Here is a 12,814-nt window from a genome sequence, read left to right as displayed (position 1 = left end):
GATATAGATTTTTCAAAATAAATTCATTAACTAATCTTTCAGTACGTTCCATACAACATTTTTATGAAATGTTGCTTTTTAAAAAGCTATATCTCCAGAACTATTGAGGGTAAATAGCTCTATTAGGGCTTACATTTTAGAAAATGTAATCTACTTTAAATGATGTTCTCTTAGATTTTCTATTGTTCTGGGTAGTTTTAAAGATATAGAGCTCCGAATAAAAACTTAACTATTTTTAAAGTTTCGAAACAGCCGCCATTTTTTATTCTCACTACCTATACTTGGCAGACTCATAAATGTTGACAAGTAATTATACATAATTTTCATTAAAGTAATCAAAAATTGGGGAGAAATTACTACCTTTATTCTCCTCTTGGGATCTCGTACTATCAGGGCTGACACGTAAGATGATAGACAAGCAAGTAAATTAATACTTGCTTGTTGGCATGTTGGCACAAATAAATAAGTTTTTTAACTTATATGTGTTATTCTCTGACCGCACTCCTAACCATCTTCTCATATATTTAATATTTAAAACTATAACCGACTAATAACCTAGAATTTCAGGCTTGTCCAGTTTGTTACTATTGATTAGTTTGTTCTTGGTGTTCTAGGAAATAGAGAAAGAGCTGACAGAAAAGAAGCTGTATGTGAGAGGCTATGTTTGCGACGTTACCGACGATGATCAGGTGCAAGCAGCTTTCAAATGGATTGAAGACAATGTTGGGCCCGTCAGCGTACTGGTCAATAACGCCGGTGTCGTAAAAATGCAACTTCTCACTGGTGAGGCTGAGATTCCAAATAAAAATTGTTAAACCATGATAATTATATTAAAAATCATAGTTAACTGTTCTTTCTGAATTTAGATCAGGAAATAAGCGCTATAAGATCAGTGATCGACACCAACTTAACCGGCTTGTTGGAGACCACAATTCACGGATTCAGATCGATGAAGAAGAACGGAATAGACGATGGGCATATTATAAACATTAACAGGTGACTTGTTTTTCTCAAACCAGAAATTAACACTATTCATTTATATTTAACCGATTATTTTAAAAGAGATGTATTGCTATTTTTTTCTTTGATCTTATCAGTAAAATGATAACTATTTTTATTGCTTTAGTGTTTGTGGACACAGAGTTTTGTCACCAGCTATTTCCGTTTACACTGCAACAAAACACGGTGTGACTGTTTTATCTGAAACCTTAAAAACGGAACTTGGAGAGAAGAAGTCAAAAATAAGAGTGACAGTGAGTTCCAATAGAATTGTTTTCTATTAAACTATCAACTAATAAATCTAGATAGAATCTAAATAGAAATAGAAAAATAAAGTAACGAGAAATGTTATTAACGAGTCCAAAATCATTTATGCAAAATGATTTTTTCGCAAGAGCCACACAGATCTCCAATCTACTGAATCTACTCCCAATTGTACAAACATTATAAATCATACTTATAATTAATTACAATTTAAATTATCTCTATTCTCTTCTTATAATGCCATACAGCAAAACAAGATTTATTGTAATTATGCATGTATATATTGTATTAGTTGGAAATAAAGATTGGAGGTTGGAAAAAATAACTAAATAAATTATTATGTTAATAAGGAATTAGGTTTCTAATTAGTTCTTATATAAATATATCTATTATCAATTATATGATTTACTAATAGTATACGTCTTACAATTATTTAAAATAAACCGTGGAGTTAGGTGGCCGAGACTGGCCTACGCATTATTTCTAGTAGTCTTAATTTAAAGAGTTGATATGAAACTTCTTTATTTTTTAGAGTGTGAGTCCTGGAGCAGTTAAAACATCTATGAATCGATGGTACCTCGATCAGAACCCAAGTATACCATTTCTGGATCCGAAAGACATCGTTGAATCTATAATTTTTGCTTTATCTGCACCACCGAATGTTAACGTAAGTTATTTGTAAAAAAATAAAAATTAATTATTTTTCTCACTAGAATGTTTTTCTTGTAATGATATTAGGTAGTTTGTAAAACTCCTAATAATATCTTTATTTTATACATGTTTTCATCCAATTTTGGTCCTCCCATCTTCAGATTACTAATCCTAAGGATGGGGGAATAGATAAGAAAAGTTAATGAAGAAGATAAAAATTAATTAATAGAAAGAAATTTTTCGCAAAAATACCTAATATAATAAAAAAAATTAATGTAATGAAAAAAAAAAAACGATGCAATGAAGATCAAATAGTGCTTAGTTATTTTTTTTAATGTGGTGCAAATAAATAATACTATTCAGTTGAAAGAACTCATTAAAGTTAAACAATCTTTTGCCGAATTTTATTTATTTAAACGTATAGTTTTACTGATTTATCATTAATTGTTTGTTTTTTTGTTTTTTCAGATTTCAGAGATAACAGTGGAACCTGTATAGACCTTTTTAAAAGAAGAAAAACTGCAAGACGAAGTTGAAAATATTTTTATTATTTCTAGGCATCGTGAAAAGACTATATGTTGATTTGTGAACAATAAACATTGATTTTCACTCTTATTTTATTTTTGCTAAAAGTTTCCCTTTAAAATAGTTCAAATCCAAAACCAATACAACTCTTCAATTGTTAAAGTCTTCGCTACAATTTCATGTGGGCTATTGAAAACTTGTAAAGATAAATGATAATCAGTTCAGAAGTGATCTCCAATCATAATTACAGCTAAGTTTAATGCATTTATATTTCTGCTGTTTTTAAATTTTAATTATTATCCAAACCAGGCAAGACAAAATATTTTAGTAAAGCAGATGGAATTCGTGGCAAGTGAAATGTAAAAAGCAAATAAAATTTGGCTTATACTGAAAGCATGTAACTTGATAATTATAATGAAACAACTGTACTAAATTAAAAAAAATTATAAAATAAAAGCTTTTTATTATCAAATTATGAGATAATTAAGATCAATATATTTTGATTTCGCTTGGATATACTCATAAAAATTTAAAGTGTTACATTACTCGTAATGCTCTAAAGAGAAGTAAAAGCTTGCCTTTCAGTGGCTGAGCATCTTCAGTAATTAATTAATTTAAGAGAATTTAACATTTCAAATAAAATCTTTAAATAATAAAAATAAAATATACCGCTAGCTTACAAAAATATAGCTGAAACGAGATGCCTTTGGGAGAATCTGTTGATTTTCTATTCTATTTTTTTAAAGTATTAAAATATCATTGTTGAATTTTGAGAATTCGCAATGTATTACAGCTTAAGCGACGCTATCTTGTTAATGACGGAACTAAGAAAAATCATTAAAATTAAAGAGTACAAAATAAATATTGCTAACTCATAACATGGAATTTGTTCAAGAAATAAGGAAAACCCCGAGTGGGAAAACCTACTTAGGTCTCCCTACACAACATAGGTGGCTCAGATCTCCAGGCAGCCTAAGACGGAAAATACCAAGAAGGGTCTCAGCCCATTAATAATGATTAGGCAAAAACATAAATCACTTCTAAAAGATCAATACACTGAAGGGAAACACGCACATGAGGAATTTTAAATCAAAAGATAAAATATCCAATTCTGAAAAGTTATAATTTTAAAATTACTATGGATTAATTCCAATAAATTCCACCAAATCACATTTACCCTTCGTCGTAAACCTATGACCTCTAGCCCAATAGTATCCTTTAATAATACCCCACTTATTTCTGTCGAACAGATCCGTTACTTAGGACTACATCTCGACAAACGAGTGAAATGGAATCCTCAAACAAGACTGAAAAGACAGTTATTACATTTACTAGACAAACGGTCTAAATTGCCAATCCATTAGAAAAGACTGATCTACATGACTATTATAAGGCCTATCTGGACATACGGAGTTGAGCTTTGGGGCTCCACTAAATCACAAATTAAGTCATCCATTATGACCTCAATGTTCCATATGTTGCCGATTTGGCCAAAACCAGATACCATTCCTTCCATGAAAAACTTCCCAACCACCCAAATACACTTGTTTCTAACCTGGCTTCTCCTTCATTACCTAATAATCCTCTTAGACGTCTGAAAAGAAGATGGCCTCGGGATCTTCTCCTCTAGGAATGTTATTGGAGTTCTATCAGTGGGTAGATTCTCCACATGTTTGTATCATGCCACTATCTCACCTACAGCAAATTTACTTGTTGTGTATATGTTATACAGTTGTAAATAACAATAAATAAATGATTTTAAAAAAATTACTGTGGCTTCATCTCTTATAGTAATATTTTAATTGGAAATATCGGTATTGAAAATAAACTGAACAAATGTAGATGTAGGATTTTAATTTTAAAGAAAGAAAAACTATTTGAGTTTATTTTAATGTAGGATAGATAGCCATATCTATAACACGATTTACGATGTCAAATGTTGGCAAGTTGATAAAATGTGGTGTTAGGATCGTCATTTTGACCTTTATGTTTTGGCTCTTCGAAGTCAAAATACAACTCAAATTCCATAATTTTCTTCGAACCTCTCTTTGGAATTTGACGAAGATGGAATTTAAGATCTACGCTCTGAAGTACCTAAAAAAAAAATGCCTTTCCACCACAATTCTGGAATGAATCACTAAACGAAGGACTCGTTTGAAGCAGAATTTAATTTCTGAATATAAACGTTGCCACAAGTAAGCACGATTTTGTTGTTGTAAAATAAACGTTGAACCTGTAAAAATAAGTTTGTTTTTTAAAAATTAAAATCCTACATCATTTTATCTAATTCAGATTATTTTCAAAATCAACATTTCCAATAAAATATTATTTATCTAAAAGACATGCTACCACAGTAATTTTTAAACTATAATATTTCACAACTTTATACATTGACTTTTAATATAAAATTCTTCATATTGAAAAATACCCATTGGTATTTAGGAATATCTAAGGAATATAAAGTAGACTTCAATAGCAATAAAAATGTTCATAGAAACAATGGTCCATTTTTCTACCGAAAAATGTAAAATAGATATTTTGTACTTTTTTAACACTCTAGAGTTTATGTTGAATAATAGGAAACAACTAAAATACTGCTTTTAAATAGGCATTTATAAGGTACTCCTTAGTACATACAGAAAAAAGAAATTTTTTAAAAAAATATTTGAATGGGATTTCCAAGCGGCTAATGGAAGGAGATATTTTAAACGAGCGATTTTAAAAAACATAATCTCAAAAAGATTTTGTACTGGTGATTTTCATTTTCCGACATGCTTTGAAGGCGCAAACCGCTTACGGTTACTTACTAAAGAAAAAAAAAATCGTTAGAGAATTCAATATCCTGAAAAAAATGGTTATCTTAATTCATAATCGGTAACTACAAGAGCTCGCTATAATGAAGGTCATTAAAGTATTCTCTGTCGACCGAGGATATTATGAAATTATGAAGACGAAACTCTATAATACAAGAAATTGAATTATATGTGCTTTTATAATAATGCGGTATTAGTTAATAAATTCTGTTATAATGGTATTAATATTTCTGGCCATTTTAAGTAGTAATATTACATTATTCTAAAGGGGCAGTTTTCCCTGTTTTTATAAAAATTCCCTGTCTTTTCCTGGTTTTTCAGGCCGCTAGGCTCTCTAATCCGATAACTCACATTGTGTAACAAAAGAAAAAAAAATGTTAAGAAATTCTCACGCTCATTATACGATGAGCGATGATTTATTTATTTTTTGAAATTTTCTTGGTAATGTCATAGCTCTAGCTAACACATGTGTCAGAGTATTTTGCGAGAGCATATATATTTCTGCAGGACCGAAAAGGACAATTAGAACGTTTGTTAATATGTATGTACATTGTATGTTAGTATCAATAAATTTTATAACATTTGTAAATTACAAATTATGTGGTATATTACAGTATGTTATCGATATGTACATGACAATATAAATCGCCCAATTACAGTCAAATATATGTAATAAAAACGCATGTATAGTTTGTTAATACAATGTTTAAGTATAACTATTAACAAACAAGATTTAAATATATCAACCAACACTTGTGCAGTGTGGACAATATATTTTTTCGTGAGAGTAAAACACTTCACATTAAGAAATAGATAAGAACATCAACTACTTTTCTGTGTTTAATTTTGCCAGTCATGCAGCTGATTCATAAACCGTAAATGCATTTGTATTCCCATATATTTAACAATGATATACTGTTCAATAATCTAATACATAACAGACAAATAATTATAAAATAAAACACGCATTTCTGTTAAAAAGAACAATGATTCAATTAGTACTGGTAGTTAGCAGGATTGCGTGAGTTGATCGAATTGCACCATGTGGTATAATTTTATTTAGTACAGAGTACTCGTAAACAAAAGTTATCTTGATGATTCTGTTCCTTGATTAGGAGGAACGGGTATATTAAGCGTAGCCACCGCGAAGTGGGGATCAGAGATGGATCGGTGGAATAACAGAGTGGCCGTAGTGACTGGAGCCAGCGAGGGCATAGGAGAGGCCATCGTGCAGCGGCTGGCTGCGGAGGGGATGAAGGTGGTGGCCCTAGCCAGGAGGGAGGCTATGCTCAAGGTGAGTGGCAGGTGGTAGAGTACTAGAGGTGGTAAGAAGGTTTCTTTTTTGATGAATATTTGGGTATCCGATAAGTAAAAGTGAAAGCTATGTTTTAAAATTGTTATAATAGTAATAAAGCGGAAACTACAGATATTATGGAAAATTCTAGGCCCTCATTTCAACGATGATTAATCTACGAGATTAGACGTGAATATGTTAATGACTATTTCATTTTACAGCAGCAGACCTGCAACCACTGTCTGTTTTAACTTTCAAAATCCAGTAAATGATAATTAATAAAAGGAAATTAAATTATTCAAAAAATCACATAAATCGGACCAGTAAAAAGAAATGATATGAGCAAAATTAAAAATCTGGCTATTGAGCGTGAGCATGAACATCACCTTGCTCAACCGTTGTTCAGACACTGTACTTTGCAAACTACTGAACCCATGACCCTTCATTGGATGTAGTAGTACATATTTTAGTTATGTAATTTTGTAATATTTCCATGAACTTATGTTCTTTAATGAAGAAATGGCTCATACATTTCTTTTTCCTTGTAAGGAAAATCAATTTCTGTTTGGAACGTGATTAATCAATTTAAGTTGTCTAACGAACGGTTTTCGCTCATACCACTACATATAACCCTCTTTTCACACTCCTTTTTCTTTATGTACAGCTTTATGTTATGCTTAAATCAAATTATTTTCAATTTTATTACAAACACCTTTTATATGTAGTTTGCTGTTTACTTCAATATTTAAAACACTCGGTAGTTAAACTTGGTTTATATTTCACAATCGCAAAATGTTTGTCAAATACAATGTTTTGTCATAAATCATAACCATAATTTATTACCAGCATAACTTTAAAACTACATGTTTCATTATATAAAATCAACCCTTAAGAATACCGTTAAACTTGCAAAAACTTCGTAGTGCATTCAACAGCTTGCTCATCAAAGTTTAGGGTAAGAGAATCAGTCATAGTATGTGGATAAAAACCATATAAATAAGTACAAATAGTTTTATTTACATTAACACATTCCACCAAGTTTTACAATTGTATATTCAAACTGTGATGAATTCTTTTGACACAATTTAAGTTCAAAATACCGATTAATTATTCTATTAAAATATTAAACCTTTCCGTCTATTGCTTGGTGTTACAATATAACTATCTGTTCGTAAATATTTGACTTTTTTTTATTTCTATTCCTGCTTGTCGGAATTAAAATGTCTTGGGCATTGAGGCGGCTGACATTGGTAGATTGGCCTTGCAACATAATTAGAGAATTACACAACTTTGAGGCCAGTTGCTCACTTAATACAACCAAACTGAGTAGGCAATGTCGAACAGATCATTTGACTCCATTTTAGTATTTTCTGGCGCCAATATCAATAGTAGAAAATCAAACTAAATTGTCACAAAACAACTGAATTCTCGAAAACCTGTTTTCTATCATTAGTTACTGAATAACTTCGAAAACTGGCTCTAACAGAAGAGCTCCAGTCATTATTTTTCAAAATTGGATAATATTCTATGACATGTGACCGAAATTAGCTCATTAGGACTATCAAAAAAAAAATTTTTTTTGAGAAAGCTCTTCGCACGCAGACTGACGATTTTCCCACAAAGCCAAAAATTTAAATAATCCTTTAACTTTGGAAATATCGTCCATTTGATTCTTTCTACGAGAACACAGATAGAATTTGAGGTAAATTTTCACACTTTCGTTTCAGACCATAAAATAATATTTAGACTCTATGGTTCTTTAAAATGGAAGATAATTAAAAACATTGAAGCAGTGAAGAGAAGAGTAAAAAAAAAAACTTGTCAAGTTGTAATCGTCGATTTTATATCAAATTCTTATAGACGCCAAATAGCCAAAAATGCCAACCCGAGTAAAAAGAGCACGAATGAATTCTAGTACCTAAAACTTGAAAAAAAAATTGGTATTTATTTATTATTTAAATTGTAATAAAATATATTGAAAAAACCGCTTCTATTTCAAAGTCCTGGAAATATTCTATACTCAAATAATATTTTATAAAAGTCTGAACTCTTTTAGAATTCGAACAGGATACAGCATTGCCTTTTGTTATCACATGCAGTATTCCTCTCCATCTTTCCGTTATTCTATTTGTTTAACTTATATTTTTCGAACTGTGGATTTTCCTGCTGTAAGTGTTTTACTTAATGTTGGGTACTGTCTTTCTCTTCACATGAGGGTAATTAGTACCTCATAGAAGGTATCCCATAACGGTATACACAGTATAACTTCTTCTGTCAACCGGCATGTGATCCACTTGCTACCAACATGGTATATATTTACAAGTTTAGACTCTTTTCTTTTCCATATCTTCTCCCAATCCACAAATAGTATTTTTTTTTTTTTTTTATTTCTAAATTTTTTTTTTTTATTGATAGATTTATTTATTGATAGATATTACAATCTGCCACACAGTTGTGGGCAATAGGTAATATTGATAAATGATCTCATACATACTAAAATAAAAAAAAAATAAAATAAAAAACTCAAGTATTTTTTAAAATCCAGTCTTCTAAGACAACCTATCAACTTAGTTACTTCAGGTGCTTTTCACTTCCAAGCCAAGTGTACAGCTCGGTTTTTTTTACTAACCTAGATTCTACAGTGACCTAGATCTCATACATGAACTATATATATATACTGTTTATTCTACTTTCCCTCTTACGTTCAGAATTAACCTAAAAAAGGTTAGCCAAGGGATATCATTGGCACTCAAAGCACTCTATGAATAAGTTACAACTAACCAACAGAAGTTTTTTAACTTTTGAACCTTCTATCCAAGAATAAAGATTTCATAATTGTTTTCAAATATCAAATATTACTTATTCATCCGTTTTTCGACATACTCAGTAGGAGTCCCTTGCATTTGCGCATTCTTGTGACAGTTTCTACATCAACATATTTGAAAACATGTGTTTAGTTGATGGCTTACAGCAGGTTTTTATAATCTTCTACTTTTTTCATCACTCCTTGTAACCTTTAAACGAAAAAACAGTTGCTTCAAGTTATGATTTTTGTTTTGTCAGGAAATTCTTCATTATCATCGCAATACCTAAACAAATGTTTGGAATTTTATTAATTTATTGATGCCGGTGTAGTTCTCTACTAATGTCAGTACCAAGATCAAGTATTAAATATAAAAGAAGGATTTATAAATTTTAATATGGCTGTTAATTTATGTTCAAATTTATTATATTTTAGAAAACATCTCAACAGTCGATATTAAAACAGAATAAAAACTTAAAATTGGTTACTTCAACTTAGAAATGTTTCTTGGTGTTTTAGGAAATCGAGAAAGAGCTGACCGAAAAGAAGCTTTACGTGAGAAGCCATGTTTGTGATGTTACCGATGATGACCAAGTGCAAACAGCTTTCAAGTGGATTGAAGACAACGTTGGCCCCGTCAGCGTACTGGTCAATAACGCCGGTGTCTTAAAAATGCAACCTCTCACAGGTGAGGTGAAAGTAGCAAATAAATATTTCTGAGACTAATTTTTAATTATTGTTATTTTTAATTATTGGGTTAATTTTTTTAATTATTGTAATTCGATGTTTGTTGGCTTTAGAGATGGAAATAAGTTCTGTAAGGGCAGTGATCGACACCAACTTGATTGGATTATTGGAGACTACAATACACGGGATCAGATCAATGAAGAATAACGGAATTGATGATGGCCATATTATCAACGTTAACAGGTTTTCATTATTCACTTAATAAAAAAAAAAATTACTAGCCAACCATATCACCATTGTTTGACCGATGTATTAAATGTGAAATAGTAACTACTTTTATTGTTTTAGCGTTTGTGGACACAGGAACGTCTCACCAGCACTTGCTGTGTACACCGCATCAAAACATGCTGTGACCGTTCTTAATGAAACATTAAAAAAGGAACTTGGAGAAAAAAAGTCTAAAATAAGAGTGACAGTGAGTTTTTATTTTTTTTATTTAACACGTATAACTGGTGAATTTAGTGATTAGAAGTAAATAACAAGAAATAATGAAATAATTTTCAAAACCTAAGCTTAAATTATTTTTTATTATTAAAAAAAAAAATCTTTTTAGCTTAAGGGTCAAACCTAATCAGCGGATCATACCAACGAACTCATATCAATAATCGCAGTTAAAATACTTAGTTACAATTTGTAAATTGAGTTTTGAGTTTGTTAATGGGTCGCTAGACAAAGAAATCTGGTACGTGCATTCAATAATTTACTTACATTGAAAAATTTAGAAAGGGATAATAAAACTAATTTATAAATGTATTTTAAATATTTATGCTATTTTTGTGCTAAATCACAAGTTCAGGATTGATACATCGCCAGCCGTCAGCTTCAAAACGAAGATAAAAACACTGATAGGAAAATTGAGCAACGTTTTCAGTTTTTCTCTTATAACTAGAAACTTGTGATTTTGTTAAGGTATATAAATACAAATTAAAACAAAAAAATTATACAAAATGCGTATGCCACATTTCATCTTTGACTAATCTACGATGCCACTATAGCGTGCCTCTTTTCATTCTCAGAGAAAAATATCTTGTCTTGGATTTGTAGGTTGTCCGAAAATTTAATAAAAATTTAATCTGTATCTGTAGGTAATTTAGACTACTTTAATATTATATGTAATGTTAATCTTTAAAATAATTCTACTCAAACCCCCTAGTTTCTAACCTTGCATCCTATTCCATTCCTGACCAATCCTCCGAGAAGCCTGAAAAGAAGATGGCTACGAGACCAGCTAATGAAAAATGTCATTAGAGTGCTACCAAAGATAGTTGCTCTACACGCCTGTAATACTCCATTTTAACTAAGATCATATTTACTAAATGTATTATGTAATATACAGTTGTAAATTTCAATAAAGATATTAAAAAATAAATAAATAACACTTAGTATTTTAGATATAAGCGAAAAATAACTTGATATAGTTAGGATCTTTTTCTTTTTGTTAAGAGGTGTCAAACCTAGAATTCGCACCTCAACAACTTATATAATCGTCAAGAAAAAGAAATATTTTTTTGCCTGATAACACCCTCATTGAACCTTTGATATCCGCACTATTTCTGGCATTCTACCGTGGCATAACAGGATATGACAATTAAATATACTAAATGAATTTTTTATGACATTTTGTTTAATTAAATTTTTTCTGAAAGTTTATCATTAAAAAATCTTTTATGGCTATAAGCGAAAAACTAAAAAAAAGTAAAATAAAAAAATGTTGTTTTTTTTTTTCTATTTTCGTTGTGAAACCGTCGGTTCGTTGGAAAACCTCAATTCAGATTCAATATCTGCAAAAATGAATCATATTGAATTTCTGAGAAGAAAACGTCAGAGTTTTCTTCGTGACTAGTTAGCCAACGGTGTGGAGTTTGGAGGTGCCGAATTCCAAATATTGTAATGAAACATTTTTTTCTTTCTAGAGCTTGAGTCCCGGTGCAGTCAAAACATCTTTGAACAGATGGCTCCTAGAACAGAACCCCAGTATACCTTTTCTGGAACCAAAAGACATGGCTGACACAGTAATCTACGCTTTATCTGCACCAGCCAATGTTAATGTAAGTTATTTTGTCAGTAAATATGGTATTGGTATGATTGATATGATTAAACATAAATATTTAAAAATTAGTAAGATTAAAATTAAAAGTATTTAGGGCAGAAATTTTGTTTAGGTAACACTACATTATGCCTAATTTTTAAATAAAAAAATATTTTGGTTAATGTTCCATACATGGACAAATACATTTATCATTGACATATTTATTTCTTGCTTCATTAAAAATGTTAATAAATGAAATAAAGTATTTCATAAAATTCAACCGTATATAAAATATTTTGCATATAAAGATATTCCAGAGAAAATCAGATTAAAAAAGAATCGAGAGTCACATAAATATAAATAATTAGTTTTAAAAAAATTAATTTTATAAAGTAATAAAAAAAGTCTTTCCAATGAAAATTGATTTAATAACATTATTAAAATAAACATAATATTCGGGCTAAAATATCCTTTGATGAATTTTGTTCACATATAATTATACTTTTATTTATTAATTAATTTCTTTTTTTCTTTTTTTTTTAGATATCTGAAATCACCGTGGAACCTGTATAAACTTTCATCAAAGAGGAACAATCAAAAGACGAACTTCAAAATATTTTTATTATTTCTATGAAATTTCGAAAAGATTAAATGTTGGTTTATAAACAATAAATATTATATGTTATTTA

General features: G+C 30.0%; 1 protein-coding gene across 1 annotated transcript in view; it reads left to right on the top strand.

Moving 5' to 3' along the window:
- The window catches only part of LOC106687262 (uncharacterized), a 23,501-nt gene extending 10,687 nt beyond the window's left edge, over positions 1-12,814 (top strand). Inside the window, exons 7-18 of the mRNA XM_067046414.1 lie at positions 615-783; positions 867-996; positions 1,127-1,253; positions 1,796-1,930; positions 2,383-2,406; positions 5,760-5,781; positions 6,368-6,546; positions 9,869-10,037; positions 10,150-10,279; positions 10,385-10,511; positions 12,010-12,144; positions 12,669-12,814. Of these exons, the coding sequence (XP_066902515.1) occupies positions 615-783; positions 867-996; positions 1,127-1,253; positions 1,796-1,930; positions 2,383-2,406; positions 5,760-5,781; positions 6,368-6,546; positions 9,869-10,037; positions 10,150-10,279; positions 10,385-10,511; positions 12,010-12,144; positions 12,669-12,698 (1,377 nt within the window). The 3' untranslated portion in view covers positions 12,699-12,814. The remainder of the gene's footprint in view (positions 1-614; positions 784-866; positions 997-1,126; positions 1,254-1,795; positions 1,931-2,382; positions 2,407-5,759; positions 5,782-6,367; positions 6,547-9,868; positions 10,038-10,149; positions 10,280-10,384; positions 10,512-12,009; positions 12,145-12,668) is intronic.

Source organism: Halyomorpha halys, unplaced genomic scaffold (assembly GCF_000696795.3).
Source record: "Halyomorpha halys isolate HHAL.00 unplaced genomic scaffold, Hhal_1.1 Scaffold939.1, whole genome shotgun sequence".
NCBI lineage: Eukaryota > Metazoa > Arthropoda > Insecta > Hemiptera > Pentatomidae > Halyomorpha > Halyomorpha halys.
This window is presented reverse-complemented; position numbering and strand designations above follow the sequence as displayed.